General features: G+C 34.1%; 2 protein-coding genes across 2 annotated transcripts; one reads left to right on the forward strand and one right to left on the reverse strand.

Annotated features, from left to right (window-relative positions):
- The first annotated feature begins 3,678 nt into the window (after window positions 1-3,678).
- On the forward strand, window positions 3,679-6,664 carry LOC139867496 (jasmonate-induced oxygenase 2-like). The gene is made up of 3 exons (XM_071855865.1): window positions 3,679-4,149; window positions 4,744-5,074; window positions 6,333-6,664. Exons 1-3 carry the CDS (start codon window positions 3,683-3,685, stop codon window positions 6,579-6,581), a joined length of 1,047 nt encoding a protein of 348 aa, XP_071711966.1. The 5' UTR covers window positions 3,679-3,682; the 3' UTR covers window positions 6,582-6,664.
- A 3,501-nt stretch (window positions 6,665-10,165) lies between these two features.
- On the reverse strand, window positions 10,166-14,852 carry LOC139867497 (PHD finger protein ALFIN-LIKE 1-like). Its single transcript, XM_071855866.1, has 5 exons — window positions 14,578-14,852; window positions 14,445-14,477; window positions 12,991-13,213; window positions 10,670-10,790; window positions 10,166-10,584 (listed from the first exon to the last, which is right to left on the reverse strand). Exons 1-5 carry the CDS (start codon window positions 14,675-14,677, stop codon window positions 10,333-10,335), a joined length of 729 nt encoding a protein of 242 aa, XP_071711967.1. The 5' UTR covers window positions 14,678-14,852; the 3' UTR covers window positions 10,166-10,332.
- Between the last annotated feature and the right edge of the window lie 552 nt (window positions 14,853-15,404).

The following is a 15,404-nucleotide window of genomic DNA, read 5'->3' on the forward strand; positions in this document are numbered from 1 at the left end:
CCTCTCGAGGAACTTACTATTGATGATAAACTTCATTTTGTGGAGGAACCGGTTGAAATTGTGGACACCTCCGTCAAAACGTTAAAACAAAGCCGAATTCCAATTGTCAAGGTCCGTTGGAATGCCAAAAGGGGACCCAAGTTTACTTGGGAAAGACAAGATCAAATGCAAAGGAAGTATCCTCATCTATTCGCGAATTCGAAAACGCAAGATCCTGAGGAAGAAACAACGACTACTACGACTACTTAAATTTCGAGATGAAATTTCTTTTAAGGAGTAGGTAATTTAACATCCCGCCTTTTTCTGTTTACTTTTCCGTTTAATGATTTAAATTCCGTTATATGTTTATGACATCCCTCGTTAATACGCGTTTTAAAAATATCTCGTTTAGGAAATTCCCACACCCGAATGAAACTAGAGGGACCAAACTTTCAAAAGTGCCAAACCTTTGACTAGGTCAAAGGTCAACACTCCATCTCCTCCATTTACTTTATCAATTTCTTTTCTCTTTTCTTTTAACACTTTCAAACTATCTCTAAAACTCCATCTCCAAGAATCATCATCTAAATTCGTTCAAGAAAGCTTCAATCAAAATAAATTACATATTTGAACTCCTTGCGACTTCCTCTTCGATTCCATACCGATTACATCTCATTTGGGTAACTTTCTAAAATCACTAGATTTTGTGTTCTTGATGTTTTTAACTTATAAAGTTGTTAATTAGTGTCTATGGCTCAAGTCTAACATGAATATATGATTTATATGTTCGATCTTGTAATTTTTGATAACTAGCATGAACTTGAAAGTTTGGTGTGTTTGATTGATGATTTGGTTGCTTAAATGTTGTTAAATGTTATAAATGCATGTATTAAATGTGTTCCTAACATCACTAGCTTCAATTTGATGTGTAGGTTGTTTTAAAAAACTTCATAAACTTGATTAGTGATTTTGGTGAATTTGGGTTAGGGTTTGATGAACTTGAAATGAACTTTTGATGTATTGAATGCCATGAATTGTTGTTAGTAAGTAGTTAGTTGTATTGTATGCTTGATTACCTACGAAACGGCGCGTTATATGGATGCATTTATTTCTCGAATCCTATTTTGTGCATTTATGAACTTGAGCATTTATGGTGAGCATTAATTGAGCATTAAATGTTGGAAAGTCAGTTATTGCAAATGATGTTTTTGGTTGGTGAAATGTATTTAGTTGTGTTCTTTGTCAAATTACCTTTCTAACGATATAAGATACGAGTTCTAAGTGTTTACGGTTTGTGTTTTATGTTTGTTTGAATTTTGGTTTGACACTTAGAAAACTGAAACTGGCCAGGTACCAGCTCGCGTGTAATGCCGCGGCACGGCCAGCCTTTGTCGCGGCGCGACATAAGGCGTGTCCAGCTTCTGACCACCTTGTCCAATATACGAAAAATGTTTGGCACGCTATGGACCTCCGATTCATATGAGACTTGTTCTAACATGCTTATATATGAATAAAAACCTCAGAAAAATAGTTCGGGACCCGACCCGAACGTGTTGACTTTTTTGTTGACTTTGACCGACCAAAGTTTGACTTTTTGTCAAACTTAACCAAATGATTATGCAATCTTTCTAACTTGTTTCTATACTTGTATCTTGCACGAAACTTGGACAATTTGATTCACATGCTACATAATCGAGTCGTAACGAGCCATAGGACTAATTGAACATCTTTGACCTATCGTGTTTACCGTTATTGATACGACCTATTTGTTTAGGTCAAGACTAGCATTGTTCTTTGCACACGTTACTTGTTGAAGTACTTATTACTCGTGTACACAAGGTGAGATCATAGTCCCATCTTTCAAAAAACTTTTATGCTTTAAACTATGGGATGAGAAACATATATGTATCATGCTTTTACACTTTGAACAAAAGTACGAAAACGAACATTTCACGTACGGGTTTGAACAAAAATCCTCAATTCAATTATCATTAGTTACACTTGCAGGGTGTAAACGTGAACTTATATTATGTGATCACATGGGCTTGACGAGCCTCATTCGGACGGTTCGCTACCGTTAGCGGATGAAATATATTTTCGGGTCTAGTGTATGTTCTAACACTACGCAAAGGGTGCAAAACAGTTAAGTTTGATAATTGGGTGCCCGCGAAACAAATAACAACTTTGGAATGCAAATGATTTTGATAATCATATTATATTAAATCTTGTGGTTCAAATGCAACGTTTACTAAAACACCTATGATTTCACCAACGTTTTCGTTGACAGTTTTTCTATATATTTTCTCAGGTCCTTGAGCGCTACTTGATACATGCTTCCGCACTCTTTTTGATACTTGCTTAGATGTCGAGTATACATGCATAGTTGGAGCGTCTTTTGACAACTTTTAAATTGTGTCGCATAGGTTTCATTCGTACGTTAAACTTTGTAATGTAACTAGTCTTTGAACTACTTTTGTAGACTTGAAACATCCTTTTACTTATGAAATGAATGCGACATATTTTGGTCAAACGTCATGTTAAAGACTTATGACCACGTAACGGGACCTAAGTAGGCGGCGCCGTCAAACATGATTTGGTCGGGTCGCTACAGAAAGAATGGAAATAATAATTAATAATATGTGAGATAAACGATGACCACTAGTTGATTGTGAATTCAACACAAACAATTAATTCAAGGCACCAAATTCAATAAGTGCAATGTAAGTAGGGAAATAAATATTATTTACCGATGAAGCAATAGCAAAGCGATGAATATGAATATTCCAGTGGCAACGTATAAGTTGGCGGCAAAGTATACAAGTCGACCAAGAACAGTAAAATAAAATAAATAGTAGGCTAGGGTTTTAAAGTGGAGAAGAAAAAGAAAAGAAAGTGATCGAGAAAAGTATGGCTCTTGATACCATGAAATCAAATGTTTCTCAATGATAAATTTCACAAATGATACAATATTTATAGAATACAAAACTGAAACCCTAATGCTAAAACACTAACGGGCCGAGCCCGTCTATACACTTGAGCTTATCCAAATACATATATACATACAATCTAATATTGGATTTATCTAAACATAATCCCAAGGACAATGCAGTAAAACCTGGCATGACGGTTTGATGGTGTTAGATAAATTAAAGCACCTTACAAAGCGGCCTTAGAAAATCCGGTTTAGCCACGTACGGCAACTTCGGTTTAAAGTAAAATGTGTCAAATCAGCCTTAGAAAGTTCGATTGTACTTATTATGAAAAAAGAAATAGGTTTAAAAGTCCTTTAGTTCAAAGTTGATGGTTTTTAATATTACTCAGTTGCAAAAATCAAAGATACAAACATTTCATACAAATATTAGACCACTATTTTTAGAAAAATGTTAGGGTAATTGCAGTTACCAGTAATCAACTACAAAAAGCCGACTTGGAGATTATTTTTCGGCGCCGAAACATACTAGATAACTAGTGCCGAAAGACACGTTTTATATAATAGTGATCATGTCGGCTTTGTCCATTTCCTTTAAACTCAAAATTACCAAAAAGTCCATTTTGTCTACAAACACAACACATGCCTTTTAATATAACACTATAAATTATAATATTCCCACGTTTTTTAACGTCATTTTCATTTCAGACCACTATTTATACCACCCTCATTTCTCCAAAAAAATTCACACATAAAATACTACCAAAAAATTAAATGGGAAGCCTTGAAGATTGGCCCGAACCCGTTGTTTGTGTACAATCTTTATCCGAAAATGGTAACCAAGTGATCCCAAACCAATACATCAAACCGAAACTCGAAAGGCCTTCTTCGTGCCTAAACGACGTAAACATACCAATAGTTGATTTATCCGGTTTGGTCACTTCACGTGAAGTGACCATGAAACAAATTTCACACGCGTGTCGTGAATGGGGGTTTTTCCAGTTGGTGAATCATGGCGTTAAGACGGAGTTAATTGATGAAGCTAGAGATATTTGGAGGGAGTTTTTTCATGAACCAATGGAAGTGAAAAAAATATATGCAAACTCACCAAAAACTTATGAAGGATTTGGGAGTAGATTAGGGGTTGAGAAAGGAGCAATACTTGATTGGAATGATTATTATTACCTTCATTATCTTCCTTTTTGTCACACAAAATGGCCTGCCCATCCTCCTTCATTAAGGTATATATTATAACCAAATATTTAATATAACTTGTATAGATTCTAAGGTTTTTTATTTCGTGAAATAGCCTCTATGTACTAGGGTTAGAGAGATGACTTTTTTGCTCTGGAGTAGGGCGAAGACTTTTTTTTCATTCCAAGATAGTGAAATAATTGTTTACGTCTGATTTTGTTGTTTATTTCATGAAACTATAAGTTTTGTATGGACAATAAAATCATAGAGAAATGGTTGTGACTTGTGATATGAAAAGCTCGATCGAATCAAACTTAAAATGAGCTCAATCGACAATAAACTAATTTCATTGCCACCTTATGCCAAGATCAAACATGTTTTCAAATACTTCAAAGTTTGTTCATATTTATTGCTATAATTAAGATGTTGACAAAGTAAATGGTTCTCATTTTGATAATTGTTCTCCTTCCATCAATTCCTCTCAATTCAAAAGAGAAATGAGCAGGTTCCCCTGAGGGTTTGCATCAGTTGGTATGGCATTTTACTAAAACCACAAATGGTTAATTAAAAATACAAGTTCATATAGGTTTTCCTAAGGTCATGTTGATGTCCTAACTCACAATTCATTTGATCATATGTAGAGACGTGATGGAGGAATACACGAAAGAAATACTAAGACTAGGAGCGGTTTTATTAGAGGTATTGTCAATAAACCTTGGATTAAAAGAGGATTCACTTCAAAATGCATTTGGTGGGAAAGAAGCTGGAGCTTGTTTAAGAGCAAATTTTTATCCAAAGTGTCCGCAACCCGAATTGACCCTTGGTTTATCGTCTCACTCGGACCCTGGTGGAATGGCCTTTTTACTACCAGACGAGCAGGTCGCAGGACTTCAAATCCGAAAAGATGATCAATGGGCAACCGTTAAACCTGCACATAATGCTATAATTGTCAACATTGGGGACCAACTTCAGGTATTATCAATTAATTAACCCTTATCCCTCATGTATATATCTATATATATCCTGAAAATTGAGTTGTTAATCTAAAAAGGTGGCAAAATAAGTGGGTTGGCTAGATTGGTTTTCAATTAGATTTAGGTTTAAGAGATTGATTTTAACACTAATTTATGAACAAAAGTTGTATTACCAGTAAAAAGTTGCATTCTTGTTTACTTTATGATGATATTAGGCAGCAGTTCATTAAAAATATTCGTCAAACAAATAACATATGGACCTCACTTAAAGATAAACATGTGTGTATATATTATATATATACATGCATTTGGGGCCCATATTTTGTGTGTAATATATGTTGAAAGTGGCTGTATATATATCATCATCTAGTTAATCTATCCCTTTTTCAATCTTATAATTAAGAATTTAATTTGAGTTCAGATGAAGTACAGTTGTGAACCTTTAACTAATTAAGTGAAGTGGTTTAGTCAACAAAAAACATCTTAACAAAGACAATTACCTAAAAGTTGTTCCCCACAGATTTAGTGAAGTAAATAGATTAGAAATATTGTCCTTTTCAAGAAATAAAACAATTGTTATCACCCTGAAGATTGTAGCAAACATTTGGACATATATGTACTTGAACTTATATAATAATGCATCTGGTTTCATAATTTGTAGCTTCTCATATTATCTAATTTAACAGAGTTCTATTGTCACAAAACATCAGGTGTCGGAAGTAGGATTTTTTTTTTTCACCGGGGGCAAAAGAATTTTTAAACCGTGCAATTTTTTAAGGCAAAATATGAAGATTTTTGGGCAAAATATGGAGGTTTTGGGACAAAATTTGAAGGTTTTTGTGCAAAATTTGGATGTTTTTGGGCAAAATATGTAGGTTTTAGGACAAAAAAAAAAATTCACCGGGAGCAAAGTCGAAAAATCCGAAATTTTTACACTGAAAATTACAAATTCACTCGGCACGGGCACCCCCTTGCCCCTACATAAAACCGCCCCTGAGAACATCTAAGCTATTATTAATTATTAATTATTAATTATTAATTATAAACTATAAATGATGATACGATCCACTGAGTGGCAGTGGCCTTGGTGCCACGATGAGATTCACCCTGTCACTCAGATTCGTTAAAAAAGCCCGAACAGAAAAACCTTCTACCTTTTACCTTTTACCTATAAATGATGATTAAAACACAATGCTAAAACCTTTTTACTTCAACTTCACCAAATGTTTAAATAAATGCTTTGTTCGCGACCGTAGGTTTTAAGCAACTCGATATATAAGAGCGTGGAACATAGGGTGGTTGTGAACCCAAATAAAGAGCGAGTTTCGTTGGCTTATTTCTATAATCCGAAAAATGATCTTCTTATTCAACCGATATCAGAACTTGTGACCACAAAAACGCCTTCTCTTTATCTACCGATGACATTTGAAGAATATAGACGTTACATACGTACTAAAGGTCCTCAAGGAAAATTTCAGGTGGAGTCTTTAAAATCTCCTAGATAACATACATGATGTTCTATCAAAGTTATACTATTTCTTTTATACTTTGTAATACTGTTCTATCAAAGTTGTAATATCCATTATATCGAAGCTACTGTTAAAGCGTCTTTGAATAATAAAGTTGTAAAACTAACATCATCATATGTGATAATATGGAGTATTTGATTTGATCCAGTGTGTTTGTGTAGACGAATTAAGGATCTTAGATCATACGTTTATGACCAGTTTAAAAGCGGAAAACAATAAACTAGATTGAGACGAATACGTTCACACTTCGGGATCGATTAAACCAACACCTAGATGATTAGAACAACGCCTAAGGGTTTGTATTCGGTTGGGTTTGTCTAGGGACGATTGGAGATCACAATATGACGACTAAGTGCCGTAGGGCTCGTAAACTAACAATGAACCCCGTAACCCATATTTATAGCCATCTGCAGTGACCATCGGGCGATGGTCCTTGACCATCGGCCAATGGTCCACGTCCCTCGTCCGATGGTGCCTTCCATCGGGCGATGGTCAAAGTTGCCAACCAACAACTCTAAACTCATCCTTCGGCATTGGTTAAACAAGATAAACATAAATAAACAATAACCAATATTCAAATACAATTGTTCATACATGACATGATCGAATTAAACGTCTAACAAACATAGAATTGGGGATTACATGCACCAACAGTGTGAAATGTTACTGTATAATAATGTCATTGTAACACACGGGCATATTTTGCCACTTTAAGATTATTTGTTGGCCCTCCAGTGGCGGATCTAGAGGTGGTCACTAATGTCACCGGTTAAAACTCAAAAAAAAAAAATTTACTGGATGGCTTAATTGAATTGGTGTCACACAAAAAAATTTACACTATCCACATGTATCACTAGTTAAAAATCCAAAAAAAATTCCACTGCATCGCGTATTTCATTGATGTCCAGTACAACTACGGATAACATAGTACATCGGCCCTTGTGGCCCTCTCCTTTGCATCTTTTATGCGTTTACATACATATAAATCATATAACTATTTACTTTTGAATTTATCATACTGAGAAGAATATATATACAATTTAGGATCACATTTATAGATACCCAAAACTTTTTTTTTAACTAGTAATAGTTTGAAAAACTAGTGGCGGATCTAGGAATCGTAATCACGAGTGTTACTAGTTAAAAACTCAACAAAATTTACAATATTCAATGATGTCACTCAAAAAAGTTTACACTATTCAATGACGTCACTAGTTAAAAATCCAATAATAAAATTTACTAGATTGAGTATTATAATTTCACTAGTGCAACCAGTGCTACGTAAGTAGATCCGCCCTATGACAAACACCATATATATATATATATATATATATATATATATATATATATATATATATATATATATATATATATATATATATATATATATAAAGTGTGATTTTTTTGTTTTTTTTTTTTTTTTTTTTTAGGTTATTAAGCCGGGTATTTTTGACTCAGATATATACATTCTAATTAAGAAATTCTCGTGATCACTTTTTTCCGTGATTCCTAAAATGTTTACTAGATCAGTACGTGGTTAGCTAGAGAAAACAACGAGCATAATTAAAAATTTGGAATGCTAAAAGTGACATATGTAGACAATATATCTTTTGGATAAATTCGATTGACTAACTAGATAAAAAGCAAAGAAACAAAATTCGTTTAGTCCATTAAAAGTGATAAGTTTGGAAAAAGATATGTATAAAATAAAATTATCTTTATGAAAGAATAAAAAAAATAAGATGACAAGCATAAGTTGACATTTAGGTTCCTAGTTCTAGAAAGAAGCAGCACAACACTTCACTTGTTTCTATTTATAGAAAATATATAACAAACTTATCCAAATATACACCGAGTGCCAAATTAAATAAGTTTGCATAAATGACTTCCTGACAAACAAATACCAGTCTTTTTGGTTAATATGATTTCAGAATATGTATATAAGCACATGATCATGCCATTCATGTCATATTAATTGTACAAAGCCATTATATGTCTGGTATAATAAATAGGTTAACCAGATTTTTTGGTTTGTACTTTACTTGAATCTAAACCCACACAGATGGAGCCGCTTAACCGATGAGAGGTTAACTGATGTTTTTTGGTTTAGTTACAGTTAACTGATATTGGGCAGAGTTAACTGATATTGGGCAGAAATTGCCCAATCAAGTGGCTGCACAGATTGTTATTTAAATAGCCTCACTTATACACACACTGTATTGATCGAGAACAAATTGTTACGTTTTTGTAATATGATCAACTGACTCGAACCTTATCTAGCAAAGGGATGAAGCTACAAATAGATGAAAACATAATCAAATAAGAACAAATCACCGTTACAGAATTAGAGCAGATTTTTAATCATTGCAAATCTGTAAACAACAGTTTGTGGAACTCAAACTTTAATCCCTAAAGAGTAATCTGGTGCTGCAAAATCTAAACTAATTTTATCTGGGGTGATTAATAATAACCTGATATGGTTCTGTTTTACTATAGTTTGGCACATAGTGTTACAGATTCTAACTAGTTAGTATTTGTATGCCTGAATAAAAGATTGAAAACCCTAACCAAACAAAAAACCAAAAGATTTACCGGTTCAGTTAACATAATCAAGAATGATTAGGAAAAACAGTTTGATTATCTCAAAAATCGCAACTTTTGGAAATCTTCGTTTTTCAACTGTTAAACCCCCCAACCCCCCCCAACCCCCCCCCCCCCCCCCCCCCCCCCCCCCCCCCCGCAAAAAAAAAAAACGCAATTGTTTCCCCAAGACGCCTAGTACACAAAAAAAAAAAAAAAAAAAAAAAAAAAAAAAAAAAAAAAAAAAAAAAAAAAAAATCGGCTCATATAAGACTGCTATCAACCTGGACAGAGGCAAATGGTGCATTTTCTAGTAAAAAAGTAGATTTTTCACTATGAGTGTATTTGAACTTTGTTAACTCAAAAAGTCAAATTTTTGTGTCAAATATTTGTAAGGTTATGTAATAAATTCTGATTAGAAATTAAGTGGAAAAAAAATTAATTAATAATAAATAATACTCCGTAATATATTAATATTAAATCATGATTTGGTTGGATTTTGCGTCACCCTTCCATCACATTTGTGACTAACGGTGAGTTAAATTCGTTACCTTCCATCAAATCTGGTCCAGCTCATCTCATGCTTCTGACTCGCGCTGTGTTAGTGAAAGTCTAAGGAACAAAATATAAGAAGAATTAGACACGTGAAAGCCTATATGTCAGGCAAACACATCAAGTTTCTATCAGTTAATTTGGAGCTTGAACCCAGACCGAAGATCGGTTAAGATTTTAAATCAAACTTGTCTATTTTTAAGCTATTCAAGCTCAAAAATAGCGTTTGAATCTTCTTCCAACTAAGCGCTCAAGCCAGTTCAAACTAAGCCAAAATTCATCGAGTCCCACTCGCAGCACTTTTGCAATCCAACGGGTTGAAATAATGATTTTAAATACGCAATACAATATATATTATATAAACTCTGGATAACAGTTGGTAAATGTTACTGACTAAAATAATGAAACTGAAGTGCAAGCATAAGACAAGGGGGCAACAAGCACTGTAGCACTAATAACCTGCTAAACAGCTAAATAATAAAACATAAAATCCTGCAAAATAAACCATATCCTAAACGAACAAGTTAACATCACTTTAATAACCACATATAGATAGATATCCGTCATGTTTGAAGGGGGTGTTACTGTTACGGTCTTACGGGCGGCCTTTTTTTGTGGTGCAAGAAGGGCATTTGTACTGCTTAATGCTTTCAGCTTTAGCGGGTGTTATCTTCACACACTTACCGTGATACCACCTCTCGCAGATATCGCACCCGATCCAAAACTCGTCCCCGCTGTAATTCCCGCCGCAGCTCCCGCAAAGGGTTTCACCGTGTTCATCGTCTTCTTCCGCGTAACCTTCATCGTAAACCCTTGGTGTGTTTTTAGCTTGTCCTTCATTTGTTCTCTGTAAGCAAAGATAAATTATTATATTATATTATATAGCATCATATATGATGTTAAAATGTGTGTGTGATAAATCAATTGATTACTTTTGTGCTGGATCTGGATTTGTTGCCGTTATCCGCACTGGGCTTGTCCTTGACATGTTTCCGCTCTGTTACGACTTCAAAGACAGTGGGCAGATCGTTTATCAAGCTGAAAAGACGTTTCCTATACAAGAATAGGGTTTCAACTTGTTAATTTAGTAAATAATAATAATGTATAACCTAAGAAGATCAATTTTACTGTTAATATATGTTGTAAACACGAGAACTTCAACCAAATATGTAAACACTTGATAATGACACAGAGGCACAAAGTTATCATCATGTAACAGCATATTAACAGTATTTTTCTCAATGATGTAGTGGATACAATGAGGAGCTTACGGTTCTAGAATCTTAGTTAAATAAATTTTCATTAAAAAAGTACTAAAATGTAAAGATACATACTTCCTTTCTTTCATATTAGTAATTTGTTCCCTTGGTTAAGCTAATTTTTTCTGATTGGGATTACATGGCATAATTTTATACAGTTAGAATTATTGATAACATAAAACTATAGATGACAGATCATAATATGATAAAGAGCACCAGAGATAAGGTTCACAAAAATCGAACACTTCTACTATAACTGAGAGTATAGGACTGGCCCACTAATCCATCAGTAAACTTATTGCTAGTGCTAATCCTAACTAAAAGAACTTCAATAAAGGTAAGTAAATAAAAACTATACATATTTACTCCTACAGAGGATGATACAGTTGCCGCAACTTAAAAAGAGACATGAATGTTTCTATATACGCAGCTATGTTTTTTTGTTTTAGTTGGTCTGAGTGTCGCAGGCTCCCAAATCACAAGGTTAAAACTAAAAACATAGTGACATTCAACTCAGATCTATTAACAAAAAACATTATTTAGTAAACCATACATCTTTGGTCTTTTGGATCCATCAAATCACAAAGTGCCAAAGTGGCAGCCATTTCCATTTGCAGAGACTAAAGCCAAATCTTTTTATTTATAAAATTTTATGTGAAAAACCCCTTTAGAAAAAAATAAGAAAGAAGCAAAATGTGCTCCATTATACTTTTTTGAAAGATTCCACTGCCAATTAAATGTAATCTTCGCCTTACGTCAATTTTTCATAAAAGCCAAAAGAAACAAAACGTCAATTATTTCTAGAAAGATTTAAAAAGTCAATCTATAACCTTTCCATGTAAAGCATGTAGAGAGACTTAGGTCAACAGTAGGACAAAGGACAAGCGAACAAAAAACATCATAATAACCAAGGTTATATAATGGGAAAGGAAATGTATAATGGTGCTTGGTTATTATAATGCAATCATTCATTTCCCACTGGTGGGTAATCACCCATTCTCCACCATATTGGGGATAATGGCTATCATTACATTATAACATTTATATACATATCGCAGCCCGTCAATCCACTAACCCTAGACTCTGCAACCCATTTAATTTTTTGGGTCGGACTCGGGTCAAGTTTCGGATTAACAGGCCAGCCCCTCAAACTAAAAAAAAAAACTATCAAAATTGACCGGTTTTTACTCAAAACCAACACATCAACCCGGACTTAATCAAAAACCAAATTGCACTTCTTAACCCGTTTGACTCGTTTACTAAAACGAGTTATGAAGATCGTGTTCGTATTGGGAACTTTTCACTTGTCAATCGGCTAACTCGAAACTCGCAAACCCAGCTAAATTTCCAGGTCAGGCTCGGGTCAAATTTTGGTTTATCGGGTTGACCCACCAACCCATAAGTAAGCCATTATATTTGACTTATTTGACCCACAACCCGTTTGTTGAACCATGTTGAAGACGGGTCCAGTACTTTTGACCCGTCAACTTGACCTGACCAGTTTGTTACCCGTACCCGTAGCTGTATGAACCAAGCAACATCATTGACAAGGATGATACTAAGGAATGCTCATTGCATTGCTTAGTATTCCCTTTCCCACTCACAATTTCTAGCCAATCGCACACTAAGGGCCTGTTTACTTTCCTATTATTGATTATACAGCTATTTATTCAGTAAGTAAAAATGTTGTTTCTTTGTCACTTAATCTGAAAATTAGTGTGTTCTAGGAGACAAAGAATCAGATACCCCTTCCCAAATAGAGGCAAATTGAAACATACAAATTCAGAAAAAATAGTAAATAATCCCTAAGCTTTGAAGGACAAGTTCCCAAATTAAATACTTTCACTAAAGGAAGATGACAAACTCCAGAAGATAACAAAATTCAGATCACATATGAACAAATGTGGACATGCTAAGTTGTATGCATGAGAATGTATTACAAAATAGATCGGTCATATGTAAAAGAGTGACAAAACTTATAAATTAGAAGATACCTCTCATTTCTATTCAAGCGAGCACCAAAGTAAAAAGCAACTGCCAACAACCAAGAATCGGTATGCACAGCCACCAACGACAGCCAATCTCTTCTTTGCATCCCATCCCTTGCAAAATTAATCCCCAAAGCTGGTTCCGGAAGTTCCGGAGGGACTTCCTCCGCTGGCAACGTTACTTCCCATGTATCATTTGGATGTCCGTACAAACACAAATTCTCCTTTTCTGCAAGCACACAATAACATAAACATATTCAGTCAATTAACCCAAATGAATTCATCATAAAACACTACGCAACAATGAGAACCAAAAAACATGACCACCAAACAAAAACTACTCATGTCATTTCATTAAGACTATTGATATTGATTTGAAGCTTTATTAGACCCTCCAAAGCTTGCACTTTCAAATTTTAAAAATCAATAATCACTTTACCGTACATCCTTACTAGTTCCACCTATTGAATATGCAAACCCTTGTAGATAGAACATATTATTAATCACTGTATATACAATGAAACTGTAACTAAACCCCAACGCCCTGGTATCAGTTAACTCCGAACAACTCCAAACGATTTATGAGTTATAACCAAAACAGGTTTGGCCGAAAATTAGGACTTCTGTTTATATAAGGTAGTACGAGATGGTGGATAGGGAGACGTGACATGGTGACATTAAGATAGCAGCACATGTCGGCCGACTAGGTAACAAGGGACCCAACCCGCTCTGATACGATGTGGGATAATGATTTCCTCGAAGAGATAACATATTATATGAAACCGTAACTAATCCCTAACGGGCCTTAAGCTAACAATCGAGCTTGGTCTAACCGTCTATCGTTTAATACACCTAGTTCCTACTACCGAAGCTTGGCTTGAGTGGTATGGGGGTGGGATCCAACTTGGGGTACTGGGTTCATATGCAAGGTAAGTTACCAGTTACACACCCGCTATAGTGTGTCTCCAACTGTACAGAAATTCAATGCAACATCACTCTTGCATTTAACTAGCCAAATTAGTCAAAGATGGCAGTCTGACTTTAAAAGGTAAATAGAACCACGCCAAAAAGAATTTCACTCACCACAAATATGAAATAAGTCAAATAACTACATTATTTATTCTTATTTTAATCTTTACTTGCTACCATAACAATAAAGTTTTACTTTCTGACGTAAATGTAGCCTAAATTTATTATATTTAACTATAAACACATTTGAATTAATCATCAAGTATATATAATACGGAGTATTTGTTTTTCATACCAATTTTCTTTATTTAAATTAAGTAAATGGTAAATTTGAGTTACAAATAAAAATATTAAGCTAATTTAGCATTCTCCATTATAAAAATACCTAGTTTAAATATTACAGTGCATACCAAAAACGCATAAAATCACTAAAATCAGCCCTGACAATAGATTCGAAGCGGTGCTTAAGATTAAAATAAAAAAAAATAAACCTGGATCGCAGGTAGCGTAAAATTCATCAACATCTGCAACAACAAAAAAAATAAAATAATAAATAAATAACAATAATAGACAAAGTCCAAAAGTAATAAGTACATGTATATATACGTATATATGTATGTATACCGTAAGTTAAAGCTCGAACGATGCCGGATCGACGAGCACTGTAATCCTTAAAGATCTCTTCAACGCTACGCGGACTTGAAGAAATTGCAGCCATTTCCATAAATAAATTAAATATAGTTTTTTAAAAACTGAAAGTGTAATTTTGTTCAGATCTGAGATATTTGAGACCGGAGCGACAGTTAGGGGACGGATTAAAGATGAATCGACGGTTGACGTTGATTGGCCATCGATGGATTAGAAGGTTCAGATTGACCTAAAGTTTAATCGTGAAAGAGAAAGAGAAATTATTATACTAGTAAATAGAAAGAGATGAAAAGGGAATTTTGACCTTTTTTTTTTTGTAAGGATTTTTTGATGATGAAATTACAGCCGTTGGATCTTTTTCCGTACTTTTTTAACTAATAAATTTAGGAGAGAGAGAGTATTTTTTTAGATATAGAATGTGAGATCTTTGCGCTTCGGTTTTGTATTTTGTTGCAGTTTACCTACTTGTAGATTATATGTAATGGCTTGAACGTCCTTGTACTATTGTTTTTAGTTCACTCGTACGTTTTAAGTTTTTGTACTTGTACTATTGTAGATTATATGTATTTTGTATTGTTTTATATCTTTACCTACTCAATTAGATACCGAGTACGTTTTAAGTCTGTATGGTAAATGGTAATATCCTTGTACGATGTCACAGATAAATTTGAAAATTGATCAAAAGAGGTTGTGATTAACCTCGAATATTAGTTGTTGTAAATATTAAATAAGATAAGATAGCTTACATTTTACTCCATAACTCAATACATCAAGTCATATCTTAAAGTAGAAAATATACTTTA

The sequence above is a fragment of the Rutidosis leptorrhynchoides genome, chromosome 9 (assembly GCF_046630445.1).
Source record: "Rutidosis leptorrhynchoides isolate AG116_Rl617_1_P2 chromosome 9, CSIRO_AGI_Rlap_v1, whole genome shotgun sequence".
Lineage (NCBI taxonomy): Eukaryota > Viridiplantae > Streptophyta > Magnoliopsida > Asterales > Asteraceae > Rutidosis > Rutidosis leptorrhynchoides.